This window comes from Cervus canadensis, chromosome 8 (genome assembly GCF_019320065.1).
Source record: "Cervus canadensis isolate Bull #8, Minnesota chromosome 8, ASM1932006v1, whole genome shotgun sequence".
Taxonomy (NCBI): domain Eukaryota; kingdom Metazoa; phylum Chordata; class Mammalia; order Artiodactyla; family Cervidae; genus Cervus; species Cervus canadensis.
This window is the reverse complement of record NC_057393.1, coordinates 60551475-60572023: the sequence shown is the minus strand read 5'-3', so window position 1 is coordinate 60572023 and position 20549 is coordinate 60551475. Positions and strand designations below refer to the sequence as shown.

Below are 20549 nucleotides of genomic sequence, written 5' to 3'. Positions count from 1 at the left end.
AGCACAGAGGGCAAGTCCATAGGACATGGTTTCTGCCATGATGTAAGATGTCTGCATCAGCTTCCCACCAAATCACTCAAATTAGTAACAAGTTCCAGGAAGCTCTTACTGGGTACCTTCCCAGCCATCCAGAGTGGCACAGGGGCAACTTACAACACCAGTTTCCAGAGAAGGTAAAACTCAGAGCTCTCCTGAGGAGTGTCTGGAAATGCAGGCTGAGCTCTTTCCATGTATATGCAGCTGGCTACTGAAGTTAAGATGGCAAATTCAATCATGACAAAGAATCCCAGCCATTTCAGAGGTGAAAGGCAGCCTGGTACATCAAACTGCAGTCCTGTTATATCACCCTATCCATCACCACCCAGCATCTAAACCCAGCCTGGGTCTTACAGCTAGTGGAACTTTCTATTCCAATTCCCATCGCAGCAGAAGTGAGGAGCAAAATGAGGAATGGGTGAGGAGAGTTGGGGTGAGTTATGGCTCAAGGACATGATTTGTGAGTTTTCTTCCAAGATCTACCAATTGTCTGAAATCCTCTATCTATCCCAGGTGCTGCATGAATTCCTGGGGAAGGTTTTCTCTGACTTCAGAATGAAATAGATGCCAGAGAACGCATATAATAGGTTGACTCATAAAACTAGTACAGAGAGCTTTGCTCTGACAAAAGCTGGAGTCTTCCTGATTATTTATCTATCACATTTGAAGCCTTGTAATCCCATTTTCATCTTGATGGAAGTGATAAAAGCTTAGCAAACTTTTATGGCTCCCAGGTCGAAGCTGAGGACTCTACCCCCTGTTCCCACCTAGCAATGCTTACAGACTTTTCAATTCAAAGTCAGGGCAGAAATTGCTTTTGGTCAAAAGCAAAATGTATTTATCTTTGTAAGCATAGTCATTAAGATGTGAGCATGAATACCTGAAGAGATAAAACACAAAGGGAGAAAACAGACAGAAATAGAAAGTGAGGCTTCTGAAGCTAGAGAGAAAATGATGACACATCAACCCCCACTGAAAACTTTTTATGGTGCAAGGAGAGTGGGGTGTGGAAAAAGGCATCTTCAGAGATTGGGAGAATGGAACCCTGAGAGTGGGCCAAGGGGACAGCCTTGCAGTGGGAGGGCTGTGATCCACCTGTGCTCAGTGCTAAAAGAGCTTTGAGAGTAGATCTAATAAATGGGAAAATCTTGCTTGCATTTCTGTTTGTCTGTAGAATCACTGTGGATCTGAAATCCACCCCCTCCACTTCTCCACACACTGAAGAAAGTCTCCAGATGGAAAAATCTGAAACTAGGCTTCAATATGAAAAAGAAAGAAAAGAAAAAGAAGGCTCATCCAGGAAGCTGACAGCTTTCTCCTCCTCTAAGATCTAACCTATGGAGCTCCAGTATCAAATACTAGAAAGAGTCAGGAAACATGGGTTCTTGTCTATTTGTTGCTTTGGACTGATTGCGTGACCTTGGACAAACTTCATTTAAATCACTCACAGACTTTTTGGAAAATGATCTAGAACAGAGGTAGCAAAGGCATAACAAGCCATAAAAAACCCTGGTACTGCCACCCCCCAAGACATTGCTCATGGCAGACATCACTAATCAATCACAGCATTCTGTAGAGTAGTAGTCCCAATTGCTCTGCCGCACAGCCTTGAATCTTCAGCAAACCCAACCAATCTGGCCAACCAATTAATCAGAATGGGCCCTGGAGATGAAACCTGTTCACCATCCCTGGACTAAATCTCTTCTAATCCTTGAATTCCAGAGCTATAAAATGCTACATGTCACATATATTCTCATTACAGATACCCTTGAAAGTGAAAGTCACTCAGTCATGTATGACTCTTTGTGATCCCATGGACTATACAGTCCATGGAATTCTCCAGGCTAGAATACTGGAGTGAGTAGCCATTCCCTTCTCCAGGGGATCTTCCCAACCCAGGGATTGAACCCAAGTCTCCCACTTGCAGGTGGATTTTTTACCAGCTGAGCCATCAGGGAAGCCCAAGAATACTGGAGTGGGTAGTCTATCTCTTCTCCAGTGGATCTTCCTGATCCAGGAATTGAACTGGGGTCTCCTGCATTGAAGGTGGATTCTTTTCCAGTTTCTTCTCTACCAGGGAAGCCCTCAACTAAGCTCGATCTTTCTTCTTTTCTTTGGCCTTTTCCCCAAGCCTTAGCAGCCAAGGCTGTAAAGAAAAAGACTGACTGGAAGGCTCTCCCATTACACCCATGTCTAAAGCTCTGAAAGTGACCCTGTGTATTTTTCTTGGGCCTCTTTACCTTAGATTCCCTCATTCTGCTAAAAAGCTCCTCCTAAGGCCAATGTCCCCTCTATCCTCTTAAGGATTTCATCAAGGTAGAGAATTCTGTTCCTTTTCTTTTTTTTTTTTTTTTTTTTTTTGTTCCTTTTCAAATGCTATGAGATCATGGAAGAAAAGACAGCCTGGGGAAGTTCAAAGACATTTAATTATTACCCTCAGTTCTTTTGAAAATTATTAAAGAGCCCAGAATTAGAAATTCAGATTTCCTCCAGATCCCTGAGAACAAACATCTCACTTGTAAATGGCTTAATGTGTCTGTTTAATGTACACAAAATTGTCTTTCAGGAAAGCGGATTGTTTTTCATGTCATTTTGCATCTCTAAAATATACCACCTATAGCAAAAGGATTGAGATTCAAGGTCTGACAAAATCCACAGCAGAAATAATTAGCCCCAGAGGCTGTGTCTGAGAGTTAAATGAAAGAGAATCAAGTTACTTACTTATTTCTGTTCTATCTGGATCTCTCCATCATAACCTGGGGAAGAGGAACTTTATCTTTGGAGGTTGGAAGGGTATTTTGCTGCATCGTCTCTGTGAGGTTGATTTGTTGGAGAGAGCCCTGAGCCCCCAACACAGCAACTCCTTCTGGTCCAGGAAGCTATGAAAATCTGCTTCAGCGATGTAACTTTCTAGGAAAAGCTACCAGAAAATTCTACTTGTTTGCAAAGTTTGCACAGATCAGAGGAACAATGATGTTTCATCATTTAGCATCCAAGGAAGGGCTCAGCCCTTACTCCCAAGGACATGGATAGTCTTTCCTTAAATAATATGAACTAAATTGCAAACACCGAAATAGGCAGCCAATTGAGGATCTGTTTTGGTTATTTTTTCAAGTTCATCAAAGAAGTTTACTGGAAATAAAGCTTCATTTAGGGGAAACTCTGCAACATCAAACCCACTAAGAATTTCAGTATTCACACCTTTGCTGTAATTTGGAGGCTAAATGCCTGGAAGCTCCTGTCAACCCCCTAGGTATATTAGGTATATAAGGTATATTAGGTATATAGGTATATTAGCTACCTTGCTCCCCAAATAAAAAATGATTATTGCCATGGTAATGTCTCTTCGCTCCTTAGCACCTCTTGGGTGTCTCTGTTGGTCATGACTTTAAATAAATGTGCCTCTTATGAAACGTTTACAGATATCAAGAGATGGACCTGCCTCTGCCCTCTGCCCAGAAGAGGAACAGACTTCCAGGAACTTTGTGACTTGCTTTGGCAGCAGTTCTGTCACAGCAATGCAAACAGCAAAGGACAGAACCCATACCTCCCCGAGGGTCTCCTCAAGAAGGCTGCTCCATGGGAAAGAAGGCTCTTCAGTTCAACTTTGGTGCCAGTGGGGTTACCAAATCAGAACATAATCCCCTCAGGGGTTTCCAACTCTTGGGAGATGGCTAGAGGAGGGACATCCAAGACTGAAGTGGTTTACAGGAAGACACTTCTTCAGTGAGCAACTGGTCCCTTGGGATGTGACCCCTCCTCCCACAGCATCCTTCCTCCTACCCAACTCCATGGTCACAGGCCCTGCTCCTCCTGCCACCTGCTTCTCTCTCTGCCTATAGTGATACACCTGGAAAGAAGTCCAGGAGGAAAAGAATCATAAGAGATGAGAGGGAGGCAGAGGCCTGATGACACAGGGAAAGTTTTTGTTTTTGTCTTAAATGAAGTGCCAAGCCAGGGCAGGGCCAGGAGAATGGGTCCTTGACGATTTTCTGCATCCCTCCAGTTTCTCTGGAAGCTGAGAAAGGACTGTTCTTTCTCCTTCTCCAGTTCCCCAAGTGCGGAGCTCATTGCCAAGTGCACCACAGCTCTGAGGTAGACCCTTGCTGCCTTTGCGAATAAAGGACAGTAGAGTAAGTGAGAAAACATAGCAACATTTTGGACTGCAAGGGAACAGACTATTACTACCCCCTTATTTTATCCATGGACACACCAAGACCTCAAAAAGGAATGGACTTATCCAAGGTCACCAGAGAGATTATGGCAGAGCCCGGATTAAGAACCCAGTGTCCCACTGTCCACCGTTCTTCAGATGAAAGGAAGTGATGGTCATCTCTGCTCTCATAGCCCAAATTGATCTTAAAACACCATCATCAATCCCCAAGGCCCAGACGGATACACTGCATGAAGCCAGGTCAGTAAACTCATTTCCTCCTTCCTGAGGATGTAAGCTTTCTTCCTGGAGAGGTTGAAGGTGGTTGAGAAGCCAAACTGCCCACCTCATGGCTTGCGGGAGTCAGTAACCTCATGGCAGCTTCCCCCTGGAGCCCACACACAGGGGTCTGTGGGAACAAGCAGCCCCTGAAACCAGCCACTCTCCATTGCAGGAAGTTATCTGTCACTCTGGCACAAGCCCTGGCAGAAGGCTCTGTGAGTGCCTGACTGACAGAATTAACTCCAGAGAGATCCAGCATGACACAGAAGGAAACAGGTTGTCCCCTCCCAACGGGATTCTACACCCCACCCCTTCCTGGGCAAGTTGAAACCCACAGGCTAACAGAACCAGCAGGTCCATGTGCAGGCCAGGGAGCCGGGGGCCACTGCCCTGTGAAATGCTACCTTCCTGCCATTCGGCTTTCATTGCAAGCTATTTTCAGTATAAGCAAAGCCAAAATTTGAGGAGAGTGATGTGGGAGTGGGCCCTTGTCTTCCTCTCTCCTTTTCAATGAGTTGCTTGCTCCTTGTTTCCCTGGGGACAGTTGCTTCCTCAACAGCCACCATGAAATGAAAAGAAAAAAAATTGTTGAAAAGAGAAAAATGGGAAAATGGGGGAAAGATCAAAATTCAGCCTCTTCACTAAAAGCAGTCTGGGAAGGTGAAGGTTTTTCAACCTTTCAGCTTAATGTGCTGGATCCTGGCTTTTCCATAGGTACAAGAAACCAGAATGCCCAGTCCATTTACTTTCTGGATTAACTCACCTCCAGTAAACAAGGAAGGCCCAGAGGTCTGCTTGCCCAGGGAGGAGGCAAGTTCACAGGTAACCTGGATGTCCTCAGGTAAGATCTGTGTCCTCAGAGGCTTGTGAACCAGGAAGCGAGCTTCCACTCAAACAGGCCCCTGGCTCCTCAGTTTTGTAGAGCCTTCCATGTCAGCACGGGGCCAATTTTGTGAACTACAATTAATTAGATGAGCAAAAAAGACAGCCCCGGTGCTTAAGAGTCCTGGGTACATTTAATTGAGTTTTCAAGTGCCCTCATTTCCTTAAGAAAGACAGAGAAGTAAATGTCCTGTCCTAGTTCCCTCCACTACTCAAACACCTGAGAACATTTTCTGCAATTAAATTTTTAGGGCAAATTTGCTGTTGTTGTCATTCTTCTGGAGTAGTCGTTTTTCTGGGAAAAGCCTCATTCTGAACCCAGACCCTAAAAACAGGGCTTTGAGTGCACCAATTTGGGATGTTTGGGGCCCAGAGGCACGAGTCAGTCTGCCTCCTCCTAAACATAGCCTAGTAAACTAAACCTGGAAGCATCAGCTCGTGTGTGGTCCTGAGTGTGATTTTCCAAACACGTGTTTCCTGGCAATGACAATGGCTGGCAACTTTGTCATCATCATCTCTATTTTTGAGTCTTCCTGTTCAACAAACTTCTTCACAGCTGAAATGGAGGCTCCAAGGAGAGTCTCAGTCCACCAGGTATTTTTTCTGACAAATAGGGAGTGCTAAACTGTGAGCATTTCCCGAAGGCCCTGGGGGAAAAGGTGAATGAAGAAGTGTCCCAGTATGAGATGTATCTGGTGTGTGTGTGCTCAGTCATGTCCGACTCTCTGAGACCCCATGGATTGGAGTCCACCAGGCTCTTCTGTCCATGGAATTTTCTAGGCAAGAAATACTAGAGTGGGTTGCCATTTCCTATTCCAGGGAATCTTCCCGACCCAGGGGTTGAGCCCATATCTCTTGCATTAGCAGGCAGATTCTTTACCACTGGGCCACCTGGGAAGCCCTGGATGGTGGGCTCCAAATACAGATGTTCTATTCCCTACAGAGCCTCAAGGGGGCGCCAGCTTTTACTAACTGGGAGGGAGGAGAGGGAGGGAGAAAGAAAGAGTGGGAAGGAGGGAGAGAGAGTGTCAGCTTAACATGAATCATATATTGTTAAACTCAGGCCCCTTGCATCCAGCCACAGAAAGACACAGGACATGTGATCAGGATTAGAAGAGGTGGGTCTCCAGGCCTGTCCGAGGATGGATGGAAAGGTCACAGGCCCTGATTTACCACCAAACTACTTCAAACACCTTGCCACCCAAAAGCACTGCAGGAAAATGCAACAAAACATTTTCACTTTTAACACCTGGGATGATTTCACTTTGCAGACTTTGCTAGAGGAACCCCTATGTGTCCAGTGCCTGGAATAGCGTCTGACACCTCTCAGGTGCTGCAGGAATGCTTGAAGGAATGGGTGAATGACTCGGAGAAGAGTCTGGGCATATACAGTAGAAGCTGTGTCCTTCTCTTCTGGTGACTTAACACACCTTCTTGCATCTTTCCAATGGATTTGGGGTTGCTGGTGCCACTGGATGTTAAAGACACCTCCCTGTGTCAGAAGGTACCGACATGCCTTCTGAAACCAGCCCTGTGTTCATCAGCCTCACCTCACATCCAGGGAGGACTGGGTACGGGGACCACAGTGAGTACACTTGTCCCTCTTTCCTCAAGATTCATCTGTCAGCCTGCCAGGGTGGTTCCTGTGACACACGTGCCTACGATGTACAGTTCCCAGGGAGAGCCCAGCCAGCCCTCCGGCCCCCAGCCAGCTCAGGACGGCTGTATGAAGTGAGAATTTCCTGGCTGACTTGACAGTGGTGAGTCAGGCTGGCATGAGCCAGCTTCAGAAATGACAGGGCCTGAATTGTGTGCATGGACTGAACATCATCGGCTGGCTGGACCCAGACCTGGGACCTGGAATACTCAGACCCCGTTTAGATGGCCATGCCCAAAGGTGGCTCAGCCCTCTTAAACGATGTCTGAGTTTGGCAATGTCTGAGGGCTCCTCCATTCCTGTCACAGGAGAGGATTTATCCTCCACTCCCTGCCCCTGTGCGTCTCCACACCGAGATGCTTCCTCCATGATATGGTGACCAGGCTCCCTTAATACTAACAAAAATAATACTATCAAATTCTTATTAAGCACTAACCACATAACAGGCACTATTCTAAACATTGTACATATGTTGATGCATCAAATCCTAACAACATGAAAAGGCAGATGTACACTGCTATATTTAAATGAATAACCAATAAGGACCTACTGTATAGCACATGGAATTCTGCTCAATGTTATGTGGCAGCCTGGATGGGAGGGGGGTTCAGGGGAGAACAGATGTATGTATATGTATGGCTGAGTCCCTTGGCTGTTCACCTGAAACTATTACAACATTGTTAGTTGGCTATGCCCCAATACAAAATAAAAAGTTAAAATAAACATTAAAAGGCACAGACTAGTATTATGTTCATTGAACGGATGAAGAAACGGAGGCACTAGAAGATGAAGCAACTGGCCCAGGCAGAAAGCCCTAGAGCTGAGATTCAAAAGAATGACCATAGAGGCTGTGTTCCTAACCACCCTGCCATACCACACATCGCAGCCCTCCACGCGCCAAGCACCATAGCATCCCTCCCCAAGGAGGCAGGTCCCAGGGAGAGAGGAAAAGCAGGACCTGGCCATCTGGGGATGCTAAGTGCTCCACCTATCCTTCTTGCTGGTTCCAAATGAATGAGACACCAGGCCAGATGGGGAGCAAAGCCCCAATTCAGATGATGCTGGATCAGCCACAGGGCAGGCTCCTGATTTCCGGTCCAGACAGAGAAGCTGAACCGGAGCCAACAGAGATAAGGGAAAGCGTTGAGTGCCTTATTCAGTAGGCATCCACTGCCTGGGTGCTATATTCACTTCTGTGTGCTGGGGAACACCAGCGAAGGTATGTGGATTGGACGGATGGATGAGTGGCTAGAGATGGATAAACAAACAGATGGATGAGACAGAAGAACAAAACAGGCACCCACTCCTGGCAAACACCCCAGTGGAAAGAGGCAGCAGTGTAAGTACTGGCCACCAGAGCCCAGAGGCTGTGGAAGCTGGGGATGAACAGCCGGGATGAACCGGACTGCTCCTGGGCCAAAAGGCTCTTCCTCCCCCCAGAAGTCTCTGGGGATTAATTTCTGAAAGTCTCCTTTATTTTCACAGGGGAGGGTAGAGGAGACAACACACCAGCTATTAAGTTAATAACTGCTCTTTGCAGAATGTGGTGGAGAGGTGGGCACACACAGCATATGCCCCGCAGACTGGCAGCACGGTCCAGTGGCTGGCATGGCTGAGGCACTTGGCCTGCAGGCCTGGACCGGGGGTGTCTTCCACGGTAGGGACCAGACACTGGGCTGCCAGGCCAGGCCTGGGGCACGCTGACTGCAAGGGGATGCAGGCAGGTGGAGGTCAAGAGACAGAAAGTGACCCTGTTGCCCAATTCTCAGACATATTCCACTGATGACAGGAAGTGGAAATTCCTATGCTGAGCCAGCTGTGGGATCTGGGGGGCCTGCCTAGCTCTGACCTCTGTATCCCTCTCTCCACTGAATCATTTAGTTGAGCTTGTGGAAGTAAATGTAGAGGGTCTGTACAAGAAGGGACTGGATGGTACATCTTATCCATTGCCTTGAACCGCAGGAACAAGTCCAGGTGGCCACTCTGAGTCCTAGTGGCCACAGAGCAGAAGGGGAACTTGATGGTCTGGTTTGGGAGTTACCAAATGCATTCTGTCCAGGACCCAACAGTAACTCCTCCAGGGTGGTGTATCCTGGACTCTGAGGATACTATTCAATTCTGCTGCGGTAGTGCATTGCAAAAACAGCCACAGACAACATGTAAATGAGAACATGGTTGCATCCCAATAAAACTTTGTTTATGAATACTGAAATATGATTTCACATCATTTTCACATGTCACAGAATAAGCTTCTTTTGATTTTTTTTAAAAAGCCATGTAAAAATACAAAAACCATCTTGAGCTTGTGAGCTGTACCAAACAGGCAGTGAGCCAGATTTGGCCCATAAGTGATAGCTGGGCTAGCTAAATGTTTTCCAAAGTGTGTTCTCTGTGATGCCCACAGATGCTTCATGGGGTAAGGGTTCCATGGTAAAAGAGGAGTGGGAAATGCTGGGCCAAAGTCTTTCTTACTGCAGGACTTACACAGTGATACCCATTGGACAATCTTGAAAATAGGACAAGAAATCTGTTCAACTTCGAGGGAAGTATTTTTATTCTGGAGCATCTCCTACATCTAATTTTCCGTGGACCCTAATTAAAGTAATGAGGATGAAATCTGGCCAACCATCAGCAGCAGTGCCACCAAATGAGATCCTACCTTTCTTTGAACATCTCCAGTGACAGGCAGCTCACTACTACCCATGGGTTCCTACTGAATTCAGTGACTTCTCTGACTTGTTTTCCCACCCAGTGACACTGGGTCCCAAGTAACAAATCTAGTGCAGTCTAGGGCACCCTTCATCACAGATAAACCTTTATGTTTAATAATATAAATAAAGCTGTCCTTGTTTGATTTACTGATTCAAACACCAAATATAAACTCCATTTATCCACAGGATAAAATAAAGAGTCATTATTAAGTCATGGGCTATGGAAGTGTGGATTACCACTCAGTTTCTTTAAAAAGAAGCCTCACTTAGGGGAGTCAAACTCAAATTAAATCTCAATTTAATTGAGATTTAAACTCCCAACTGCATGAAAAGCAGAATATACCATTTCACTATGGGGGCATTCTTACTTAAAAAAAAAAAAAAGCCTATGCAACCCAAGATCTGTCTGCTACATAGGGGGTCATCTGTAAGGGATATAGAAATTTTATGCACATTGTCTAAAATGTAAAAAAGGGGGATAGGGAAGGAGGTGAGGAAAAGAGTGAGATGGAAATGTGAGGTATGTGAATTTGCCACCAAGCACCACTGAAAATACACAGTAGGAGATGCTGATGAGAAGCGTCACCAGCACCATGAGGCACTTACAGGGAGACATTAAGTCAACGAGGTCACCTGTGTGATTGAGCTCTGCCCATGTGCTCCCCACTTTGTTCAGCTGGTCTGATTCAGGTACAGACAGCGCAGCAGTGAATGCACCTATTTAACTCTATTAAACCAATAGGATTATTTCTCTTTGAAAGGCTTGTTACATATTTTCTATGGGGCCCTAGGAGATAAGGATAGAATGGTCTAGGCTATGTATACTATGTTAATGTAAAATGCCACACATGCATATATTTAGGAAGATAAAAGGAAAGACTGGCATTTTTCTTTCTCCTTACTTCAACAAATCATTCCCCAGACAGTAAAGCAAGTAGAATATATTTTCAATTCATGGATTAGATGTGTCTGTTTCCTGGAGCAATATTTAAATATAGCAGCATGGGAATATGAGGACAATAAGCAAAAAAAAAAAAAAAAGTAATTCTAAAGGTTCTATCTTTGTTCAAGGAGCTGATAGATATATTGGCAAGACTGGGCTTTGAAGTGAGCACAAAACACTGAATCTATAAAGGGGCTGAGCAGCTTTATACACAACCCAGCCAGGGTAGACTGTGCTTACACCTTGAGGTGAGGCTATGCTTGGCCACAATACATAGTTTTTCTAGGGAAATAGTCACTCTGAGATTGCTGTGGAAATTAATATGAATATTCAGGAACAAGGTGCTAATGGAGATGGTGTTTGTGTGTGCCTATATCTATCTCTATAACTCTGTATGTCTATAATTTTTCCCATTATAAATGCATTCACTGGTATTGTCACTTTTGTATTACATTATCTTAGGGAATTCCTACCTAAAATTTTTCTTTCAATTTCTGCCTCTCAATTTCTTAGTTTATGAAATAAGAAGTTGAACTAGACCAAGAATCAGTAAACTACGGCCCATGAAACAAATCTGGTCCCCCACCTGTTTTTATAAATAAAGTTTTATTGGAACAGAGTCACACGCATGTACTGTCTGTGCGGATTTCAAACTACAGTGGCAGAGTGGAGTTGTGACAGTCTCTCTATAGCTTGCAAAGCCTAAAATATTTATTAGCTGGCCCATTACAGAAAAACTTAACCCTGACCTAGACTATTTCTAATACTAATTTTGGCTTATGAATCTGTAAAGTACAACCAACCAATACAAACAAAAGCCTACTCTGTGTGCTTCTTATCCTTTTTATTCATATATACAGGCATACCTCACTTTATTGCACTTTACTGATACTGCGCTTTTTACAAATTGAAGATTTGTAGCAACCCTGCCTTGAGCAAGTCTATAGGTGCCATTTTTCTAACATCATTTGCTCGCTTCATATCTTTGTGTCACATTTTGGTAACTCTCGCAATATGTCAAATTTTTCATCATTTGTTAGGGTGATCTGTGATCTTTTGATGATAGTAAATGACTCACTGAAGGCTCAGATGATTGTTTGCATTTTTTAGTAATAAAGGATTTTTAATTAAGTCTCTTTAATTAAAATTTAATTAAGATTTTTTTTTTTAAGTCTCCTGCATTGCAGACAGATTCTTTACCAGCTGAGCCACAAGGGAAGCCCAAGAATACTGGAGTGGGTAGCCTATCCCTTCTCCAGCGGATCTTCCCAACCCAGGAATTGAACCAGGGTCTCCTGCATTGCAGGCAGATTCTTTATCAACTGAGCTACCAGGGAAGCCCAAGGTATGTATAATATATTGCTTTTAAAAACATAATGCTATTGCTCAGTTAACAGACTCCAGTATAATGTAAACATATTTTATATGTACTGGAAAGCCAAGAAATTCACATGACTAGCTCTATTGTGATATTCACTTTATTGCAGTGGTCTAGAATTGAGCTTGCAGTATCTCTGAGGGCTTCCTGTACTGGCTTATTCTTAGAAAGATTTCATTTAGTTCCCCAAACTCTACAGAGCACATAACCACATACATGTAAAGTTCAAAGAGTAGGCAAAGGGGAAATGAGAGAAGACATGCGGAGATGAAGTCGGAAGGATGCAAATGCAGAATGTAAACCCTGAGAAGCTGTGTATATTCAATGGCCCAAGAACTTGGCTCCCAGAAACCACTACAGAAAAGGGGCCAGTGTCCCTTTCCCAACTGAGAATGTTCACTGGAGGTTAACCAGAAAGACCATAGCAATCCTGGCTCAAAGAACTACTTACCCCGAATCTGTGCTTAAGCAGATAACATGAGATGTAGTGAAGAGAGTCCCCAGAAACACCCAAGCATCTGGGCGGCATCTCATTGGCATTTACTGTGACATTGAAACGGCCCTCAGCATGGACCAGCTCCAGGTCCCAAAGTGGAACTGATCATCAGTTCTCCCAATATATTCCACAATTTTGAATTAAGCATGCACCAACATTCTAATCAGAAGATAACAAGTATTTTTGCTTTAAGAAAAAGATAAGAAAGCAGTCATTCTTAAGAGTCTGGAGGTGCACTGATACATAATCCCTCAGCGATCACTCTAAGAGGAGGCCCTATTCAGCCTGAATATGAGGGAACTTTGGGGAGAATGGATACATGTGTATGAATGGAGGAGTCCCACTGCTGTCACCTGAAACTAGTGCAACATTGTTAATTGGCTCTACTCCAATACAAAATAAAAAGTTTAAAAAAAATTTTTTTTTTTTTTAAGAGGAGGCCCTATGAAGTCTCGCTGTTTTTGTAAAGCTAGGGCTGAGACACAAGACAAAGATGAGCTATTCTGCGACCTGGTCAAGGAAGTTTCTCACCCTGATGTTGAAGCTCCAGTTGTTAATAGAATTAACAGTTAATAAAAGCACCAGTAAACGGTGGCCCTCATTTCACATTGTTTACACTGAGCGCTACAACCTTTTGTCTAGTTTTGCAATGTGAATAATGCACATGCTGAATCCCTGGTGCTCCCTGCCCTCTGCCCAGTGTCTGGAATAATGCCTGGTGCAGGTGAGAAGTAAATACTTCCTGAATGAACGGTGTGCTCATCTGAGAGATCCGGACAACCAGCGAATCCACAGATACGCCAAGGCTGTCTTGGACAATCCTTACCCAGCTGGGCCTTCCCCGCCTTGCCTGGTTTTGAGATTCGCCTGTAACAATGAGACAGGTAAGGGCCCAGATGTGGAGGCCAAGCTCCTGAACTGTGCGTCAAGGAAAACTAATTAAAAATTGAAAAGGAAAACTGCACAGCCGGTGTCTAGTCTCACTTGAGTCCCATTGTTGCAAGGATAAACATTTGGACAGTTCAAGACAAACACAGCTTTGGGTTCTGAACAGGGAGAGTTGCTTCCCCTTGCACGCTGAGACTGCAATATGAAATCTCTTCCCTGCTCAGAGCAAGGACCTGCCTTCCCTAAAGGAGAGGCCTGCTCTAGAGGTGCCGCCTGTACTCAGAGCTGCCTGCTCTCCGGGCAGTGGGACTGATCCAGCCTGAGCGCACCAGAGCAGCCCAGGCCACCTATTCTCCCAAGAGACCTTCGGAAAGCAGCTGGTCTCATGGGCAGTCCAAGGCAAGAAGGCCTGAGCATGCCATGCTAGTCCACGCAAATGTTAAGAGCATCAGAACAAGCAGCCTCAGGACCTAATTGGGCTCAGAGAGAGTCATGTCACAGCCAAAGCAACAGATGACAGTGGCTTCAAAAAGGAGGTATTATCTTCAGATGGGAAGTGATGACACAGGAAGAGCACTGGATGGGGAGTCTGGAAGCCTGCAAGTACCAGCCTGGCTCTGTCACTTCACTGCCCTTCCTCGGCCTTGATTTTCTCAACTGTAAAATGGACATAAATTCACTGATAAGACTGGCTCCATGGCTTCCTCATTATGCACTTCTATAACAAAATAGGAGCTATGGAACAAATTCAGCACTGTCCTTGCCCTTCAACCTGATCCCAACATTTAGGGCTTAGCACAGTGCCTGGCTCCTGAGAGGCTTTCAGTAACGTTGTTGTCTACAGTAGTATCTGACTTTAAAAAGTAGACTTTAAAAAGTCTTAAAAAAAAAAATGATTCCATTGATATGAAATGTCCAGAATATGCAAATCCACAGAGAAGAAAGAACATTAGTAGTTGTTAGGGGCGGGGGTTAAGGAAATGGAGAGTGACTGTTAAAATAGGGTAAAGGGTTTCCTTTCAGGGTGATGACAATTAGATAGCAGTGAAAATAAGTGAAGCCACTCAGTCATGTCCGACTCTTTGCGACCCCAGGAACTGCAGCCTACCAGGTTCCTCCATCCAATGGGATTTTCCAGACAAGGTTACTGGAGTGGGCTGCCATTTCCTTCTCCAGGGGATCTTCCCAACCCAGGGATCAAACCCGGGTCTCCCGCACTGCAGACAGATGCTTTACCGTCTGAGCCACTAGGGAAGCCCAACAGTGAAAATAAACCTCAATAAAAATGGGAAAAAACCCCAATAATAGCAAATCAATTAGAAATGGGCAAAATATTTGAATAGAAACGTCACTGGACATATACTGATGGCAAATAAGGATATGGAAAGATGTTGATATTTAAACATGGGTAGCCAAGATCTCCAGGGGATATTCCCCACCAAGGGATCAAACCTGGGTTTCCTACATTGCAGACTGATTCATTACCCTCTGAGCCACCAGGGAAGCTCCAAACATAAGGAAGTACAAATTAAAACCACACTTAGATACCACTAAACACTGTTTAGAATGCTATAATTTTAAAGATGAACTGATATTACCAAGTACCAGCAAGGATGAAAAACAACCAGAACATTCATACAGTCCTGCCAGGAACAGCTAATTTGATAGTTTCTTATGAACTTAAACTTACCAGAAAACAGAACCATCCAATTCCCAGATATTTACCAAACTGAAATAAAAAGTCATATTCCCATAAAAATCTGAAGTAGAAGTAGAAACAACCCAAGCTGGTAGATGGAAATACAAACTGTGATGCATCCGTAAAATGGGTGATTCCAGTCCAAAGTCCTTAGCTCGGCATCTGAAGACCCAACGAGCTGTCTCCAACCCACATTCCTAGTCTCACTGCCCCTAGGTGCTTCAGTATTGCCAGCTCCAGCCTCATTTCCTAACACACCATGCCCCTAATCTTCTGCTGCTCCCTCACTGTGGAATCATTTCCTCTCCCTTAACTTTTCAGGATCCTAACCCACATTGCCAAGCTCCACTCAAATGCTTTCTATTTTATTAGGCATCCTTCTCAGCTCCTGGCCCACTCAGTAGTCCCTGTTTTCAAGCTTAGCTATGTTTTTATTTTTTATATTGTCTCTATCATCAAATGTGTTCAGTTCACCTTGAAATAGACATTTCAGCTCAAAGGCTTTCCCTCCAATGAAGCCCTGTGAATTCTTCCTTGACTCCCTGCTTCCCCACACTCAGCCTCTCCACCACATACACACTCACGCAATATTTGTATTCAAAGCATTTCTCCTCCCTTCAATACCTCCCAACCATGGTGCGATGGAATTAGGATTATTCATTATTTTTCACAGAGATGATAAAACACCTGGCCTAAAGTTGGTGCTCAGTGTCTCTTAGCTAATGAAGATAGATAGAATGGTCCTAAGTGGCCGCACTGAAGCAGCAGGCATCATACTGTGCAACCAAGCTGTCTGCAGTTCCTTCACCCTCTCATTGTACCTCTCATTGTACTATGCATGTACAATGCACTACTTCCATTTCAACCCAGGTGAATGCACAGACCCAGACTCCAACCTCCTTACATTTCCCACACAGAATCTACTCATACGCAAGTGTGAAAAAATAATAGAGACTTTACTGAAGCCTCTAGAGGGGAGATGAGGGTGATGGTCACACAACACAACCCACAACAAACCACCTTCAATTCCTCATGAGACACTCAGGGCTGCCCAGGAGAGCCTAAGTCCCACCAACCCAGACCACCCACCTCTATCTTCCTCCACAAAGCAACTGACGTCACCAGTTTCTCTCTCCTCCTTTCCATAATCCTAGCTTTAAGTTTTCCCACTTTCTATTTTGCCACTCCTTACCAATAACATAATCTATGACTCCATAACCAGATTCTTCAGAAGGCACAGCTCCTGGTGGTCCCCCAGTTAACAGAGCCCTGTTCTCCTTGAAGGCTGTTTGGCCACCAGTTTGGTGACTTGAACATGACATTTAGTGACTTACTCCTTCCCTCAAGCAGTGAGTGAGATATTTATCAAAAATATAATGTAGAGTTCTCCCTAAGGATTCTGATGGGTGAAATTTCACCATCTCCCAACATCTGTGGTCACCTTCTCACTGAGTTTTTGCCATGAAACATCAAAAGTGATGGCATCTATCTTTCAGCATCCTTGCCTGATCTCTGATACCCTCTAGCCACCAGGACATCCCCATTCATTCTATGTCTAAGCCAAATGACTCTTGAGTGAGCCCCAGCATCAGGACAAGGAAGGACAGTCCATACAAAACAGCTTCCAGAATCACAGGGTGTTATTTAGAATGTCACATCCTTCTCAAGGAAACTCTTGACTCATCAGACCGAAGAAAGCTGGTGGACAGGGCTACCCAGGGAAGACGCCCAACCATGGCATGAGCCTGGCCTGACCAGGTGACCAACTCATATCTGTTCACACAACTTTCCCAGTCTTTGCACCAAAAGAACCATGTCCCAGGTTCCCCAGGCAAATAGGGATTACTGGTCACTTCAGGCTTGTTCCACCCACAATACTTGCCAAGAACCAGGAGTTCATGAAGCCGGTCGATGAAGCCTAGCTCCACACAAGCAGATCAGAGAGAATGCAGTAAGTGCACGGAGAAGGGGAAGGATGAGCCTAGGCTGCAGGGGGTGCTGAGAACAGCCACCTCAGAAATAAGGTCACACAAGCAACGCTCCAAGCATGGGACCAGCAGTCACAGGTGGGCTGCTGCTGAGTTTCATCACCAGCATGACTGAGGGTTTCTACCACGGGCATGATTCTGAGCACATAGGGTGGGATTTCTGAAAATTATGGCGGCCAGAGGACACTAGTAACACCCTCAGAAGGCCACCAAACACACACATGCATACCTGTGCATGCACAAGCACACACATACACTCAGAACTCACCGGATCCCATATTTATAGAGCCTCTGCAGAATTTTGAGCACACATTTCTCTGACCCTTTCTTCTCACCAAGATAGTCAAGCTGTATGTGTGTGTCTGTGTGTGCACTGTGTGTGTGAGAATACACACCTACTCTGCTAGCAGAGGAAATGCTCAACATTCTCCCCAACAGACCCTCTCTGCCCCAGATGCTGGCTCACTCTGCAAATCCCCCCAGACCACTGGCTCAGATGTGCACAAACACGCCAGTCTCTCCATGATCCCATGTAAGCACTCACTCTTCACCCCCACCTCGCAACAGCCAACGGTCTGGAGAAGACGGAGTGAAACACCACATCCCCATAAAGGCAGAGATCGTGGACCAGAGAGCAGGCCTCCTCATGTGAGGAGGGGGCCAGGGACTCACCAGGACTCTGCCGGTCAGCGTCTGGGCAGATATCATCACCCCCGCCCAGTCTTTCACGGAGGTCATCCAGCCGACCTCGGCCGCCACTGCCTCCTCTTTTTCATCCACGGGCTTGAGAGTGCCATCCGCCTGGCTTGAGCCATTGTTAATCTTCTGGGCCTCCTGGCAACAGAGAGAACAAGGATTGAGATGTGGGCACCAAGAGGATTTAAAAAACATATTCTACCCAAAAGAATTAAAGCCAGACGGACCCCTGCTAAGGTGGAACTGGTTTGAAGGTACAGAGGTCAGGAAGAAGGGATGGATTATGGCTTTGATTGTTTTTTTTAAATCCTTTTTAAAAAGAATCTTTCCTTTGTTTCCTCTTAAACTATTTTTGTGAAAGAAAGAAGAATGAAATTATTCTCTTCCCATTTTAAAGACAAAAAAAAATCAAAAAGCTCAGGAGAGAAACCATCCTGCCTAGGATGAGAGTGGCTAGGAAGAAAGTGAAGTCGGCATTCTGTAATCTCCACCTGCCCAGCCTTCATACCCTTCTCACAACTACACCCTATTTTCAGAAGGAAATCTCCATCTTCTCATTCAGTCTGCATGGTTCAAAAGGGACTAAAGGTACACACTGTCTCCAGGAATGGAGACTGGTCAATCAGACCAGTCTATCCCTTTGGCAATAGCAATTGTGCCAAGGATGGTTATGTGAACTATGCCAACCCAATACAACTCAAGCCTGTGATTTTGCTGAAAAGAGTAAGAAAGGCTACCCTTCTCTGAGAATGAAGCTAACACAGAGGAAACTAGAAGTGATAGAATACTAATGTCATCATTGGAACACTTGGATCCAGCAGTACCTGAAATCCACCACAGACCTTTTTAGACAGGAGACAGTAAATTCCCCTTCATGGCTAAAAATGTGCTTGAGGAAACAAGGCTGACCTCATCAAATAACTGAGCCTCACATGAGGCCCTAAACTGTATGCTTTTTTATGCGCTGTGTCTTCTGCCTAGAATACTCTTCCCCCACTAAGGATCATGGCTTACCCCTCACATCCCTCAAGTCTTTGCTTCACATATTACCTTTTCAATCATTCTTCTCTGGCTACTCTTTCAAAATTCCAACTATCTACTAATGATGATGCCTTTCTGCCTTATTTTTCTACAATGCACCTAAAACTTGTAACACACTCTGTAATTCTCTTACTTATTTCTTTTATAGTCTGCATCCTCCAACTGCTGTCCTGAGTGCCCAAAAGAAAGCCTAGTATAAAAGTGGCTTAATAGACATGAATGAAAAAGTAAAAGGGGTTATGAATGTCAGCCCCTCACTGACTACAGAGCCTGGGCTTAAGGGCTGCCAAATAAAATACAGGAAGCCCAGCAAAATTTGAATTTCTAATAAACAACAAATAATTTTTCAGTTTAAATATGTAGATTTCAACCCTGAATATTCACTGGAAGGACTGATGCTAAAGCTCCAATAGTTTGTCCACCTGATGCAAAGAGCTGACTCACTGGAAAAGACCCCAGTGCTGGGAAAGATTGAGGGTAAGAGGAGAAGGGGGCAACAGAGGATGAGATAGTTGGATGGCATCACTAACTCAGTAAAGGACAGGAAAGCTGGTGTGCTGCAGTTCATGGGGTCGCAAAGAGTCAGACATGATTTAGGGACTGAACAACAACAAAATACTGCATGGGACATACTTATACTTAAAACACATTTATTTAAAATTAAATTAAAATTAAAATTTAACTGGGCCCCCTACTCAAATAACCACTGAGATTATTTTTGCAGACATATATGTTTCAAAAAGATGTCAGTAAAATTATGTTCATCATTTAAAATGCTAGAATCCATTAACAAAACAAACTGACCCTGGGGATCATTGTAAGTTGGCGTGAGGAGGAACACCCGAAGGCAGAGGTAGAAATCTTTGTCTATGGTGAGGGGGTGGAACAGAGGGAGGAAAGGAGAGCTGGAGGCACTGAATGAGTCATCCTCCTGGGGACTTGCAGGCAGGCAGGAAGCTGCTCCTGACGCTTGGTTCTCCCCCGCCAGCCACCCCTGACTCAGGGCGTTGGGAAGGCAGACTGAGCATCAGTTACACAGGCATTCATGCTTAATTTCCAAGTGTACTGGGCTCCCCAGCACTGGAACAATCCAAAAGGAGCCCTGGAGTGGGGCACTGGGTGGGTATATTTGGGGGCTACTTGATGACATCTTTGGACCCAGCTACCCAAGCCACCTGAGGCCAATCCCAATGGCCTGTTAGGGCCCTGAGTCTTGGCCATATGGAGGCTGCACAGGTGGGTGCCCACGAAGAGACAGAGACCCTGATCCAGGGGCAACCTTTAGTAACTGAAGGTGTAGATTCAGCCATTCTGCCTCACGGGACCTTCTTTGGATGACTGTCTGCCCTATAGGTGTTGCTGGGATTAAACAGTGCCCAATGGCACATGATAGTACATGTTTTATTAACTAGTCTCACTACCTCCTATGTCTCCTGTAACCATAGACACTCTAGCAGTGGTTCTTAAACTTCAGGAGCATCACCTGGCAGCTTGTGGAGAAATAGTGCTGAGGGATTTGCCTGGTGGTCCAGTGGCTAAGAGTTCACACTCCCAACATAGAGGGCCTGGGTTTGATCTCTGGTCAAGGAACTAGACCCCACATGCCCCAACTAAAGATCCCTCATGCCACAGTGAAGATGGAAGATCCCTGTGCCACAACTCAGACCCAGTGCAGCTACCGTGTTGGGCCCCACTCCCA

The 20549-nt window shown here is 45.0% G+C and overlaps 1 protein-coding gene across 10 annotated transcripts in view; it reads right to left on the bottom strand.

Annotated features, from left to right (window-relative positions):
* KCNMA1 (potassium calcium-activated channel subfamily M alpha 1) overlaps positions 1 to 20549 on the bottom strand; it is a 748747-nt gene that overhangs the window by 509069 nt on the left and 219129 nt on the right. For all 10 annotated transcript variants that reach the window (XM_043476447.1, XM_043476438.1, XM_043476440.1 and 7 more), the window contains exon 2: positions 17786 to 17947. In XM_043476447.1, coding sequence (XP_043332382.1) covers positions 17786 to 17947 — 162 coding nt within the window. The remainder of the gene's footprint in view (positions 1 to 17785; positions 17948 to 20549) is intronic.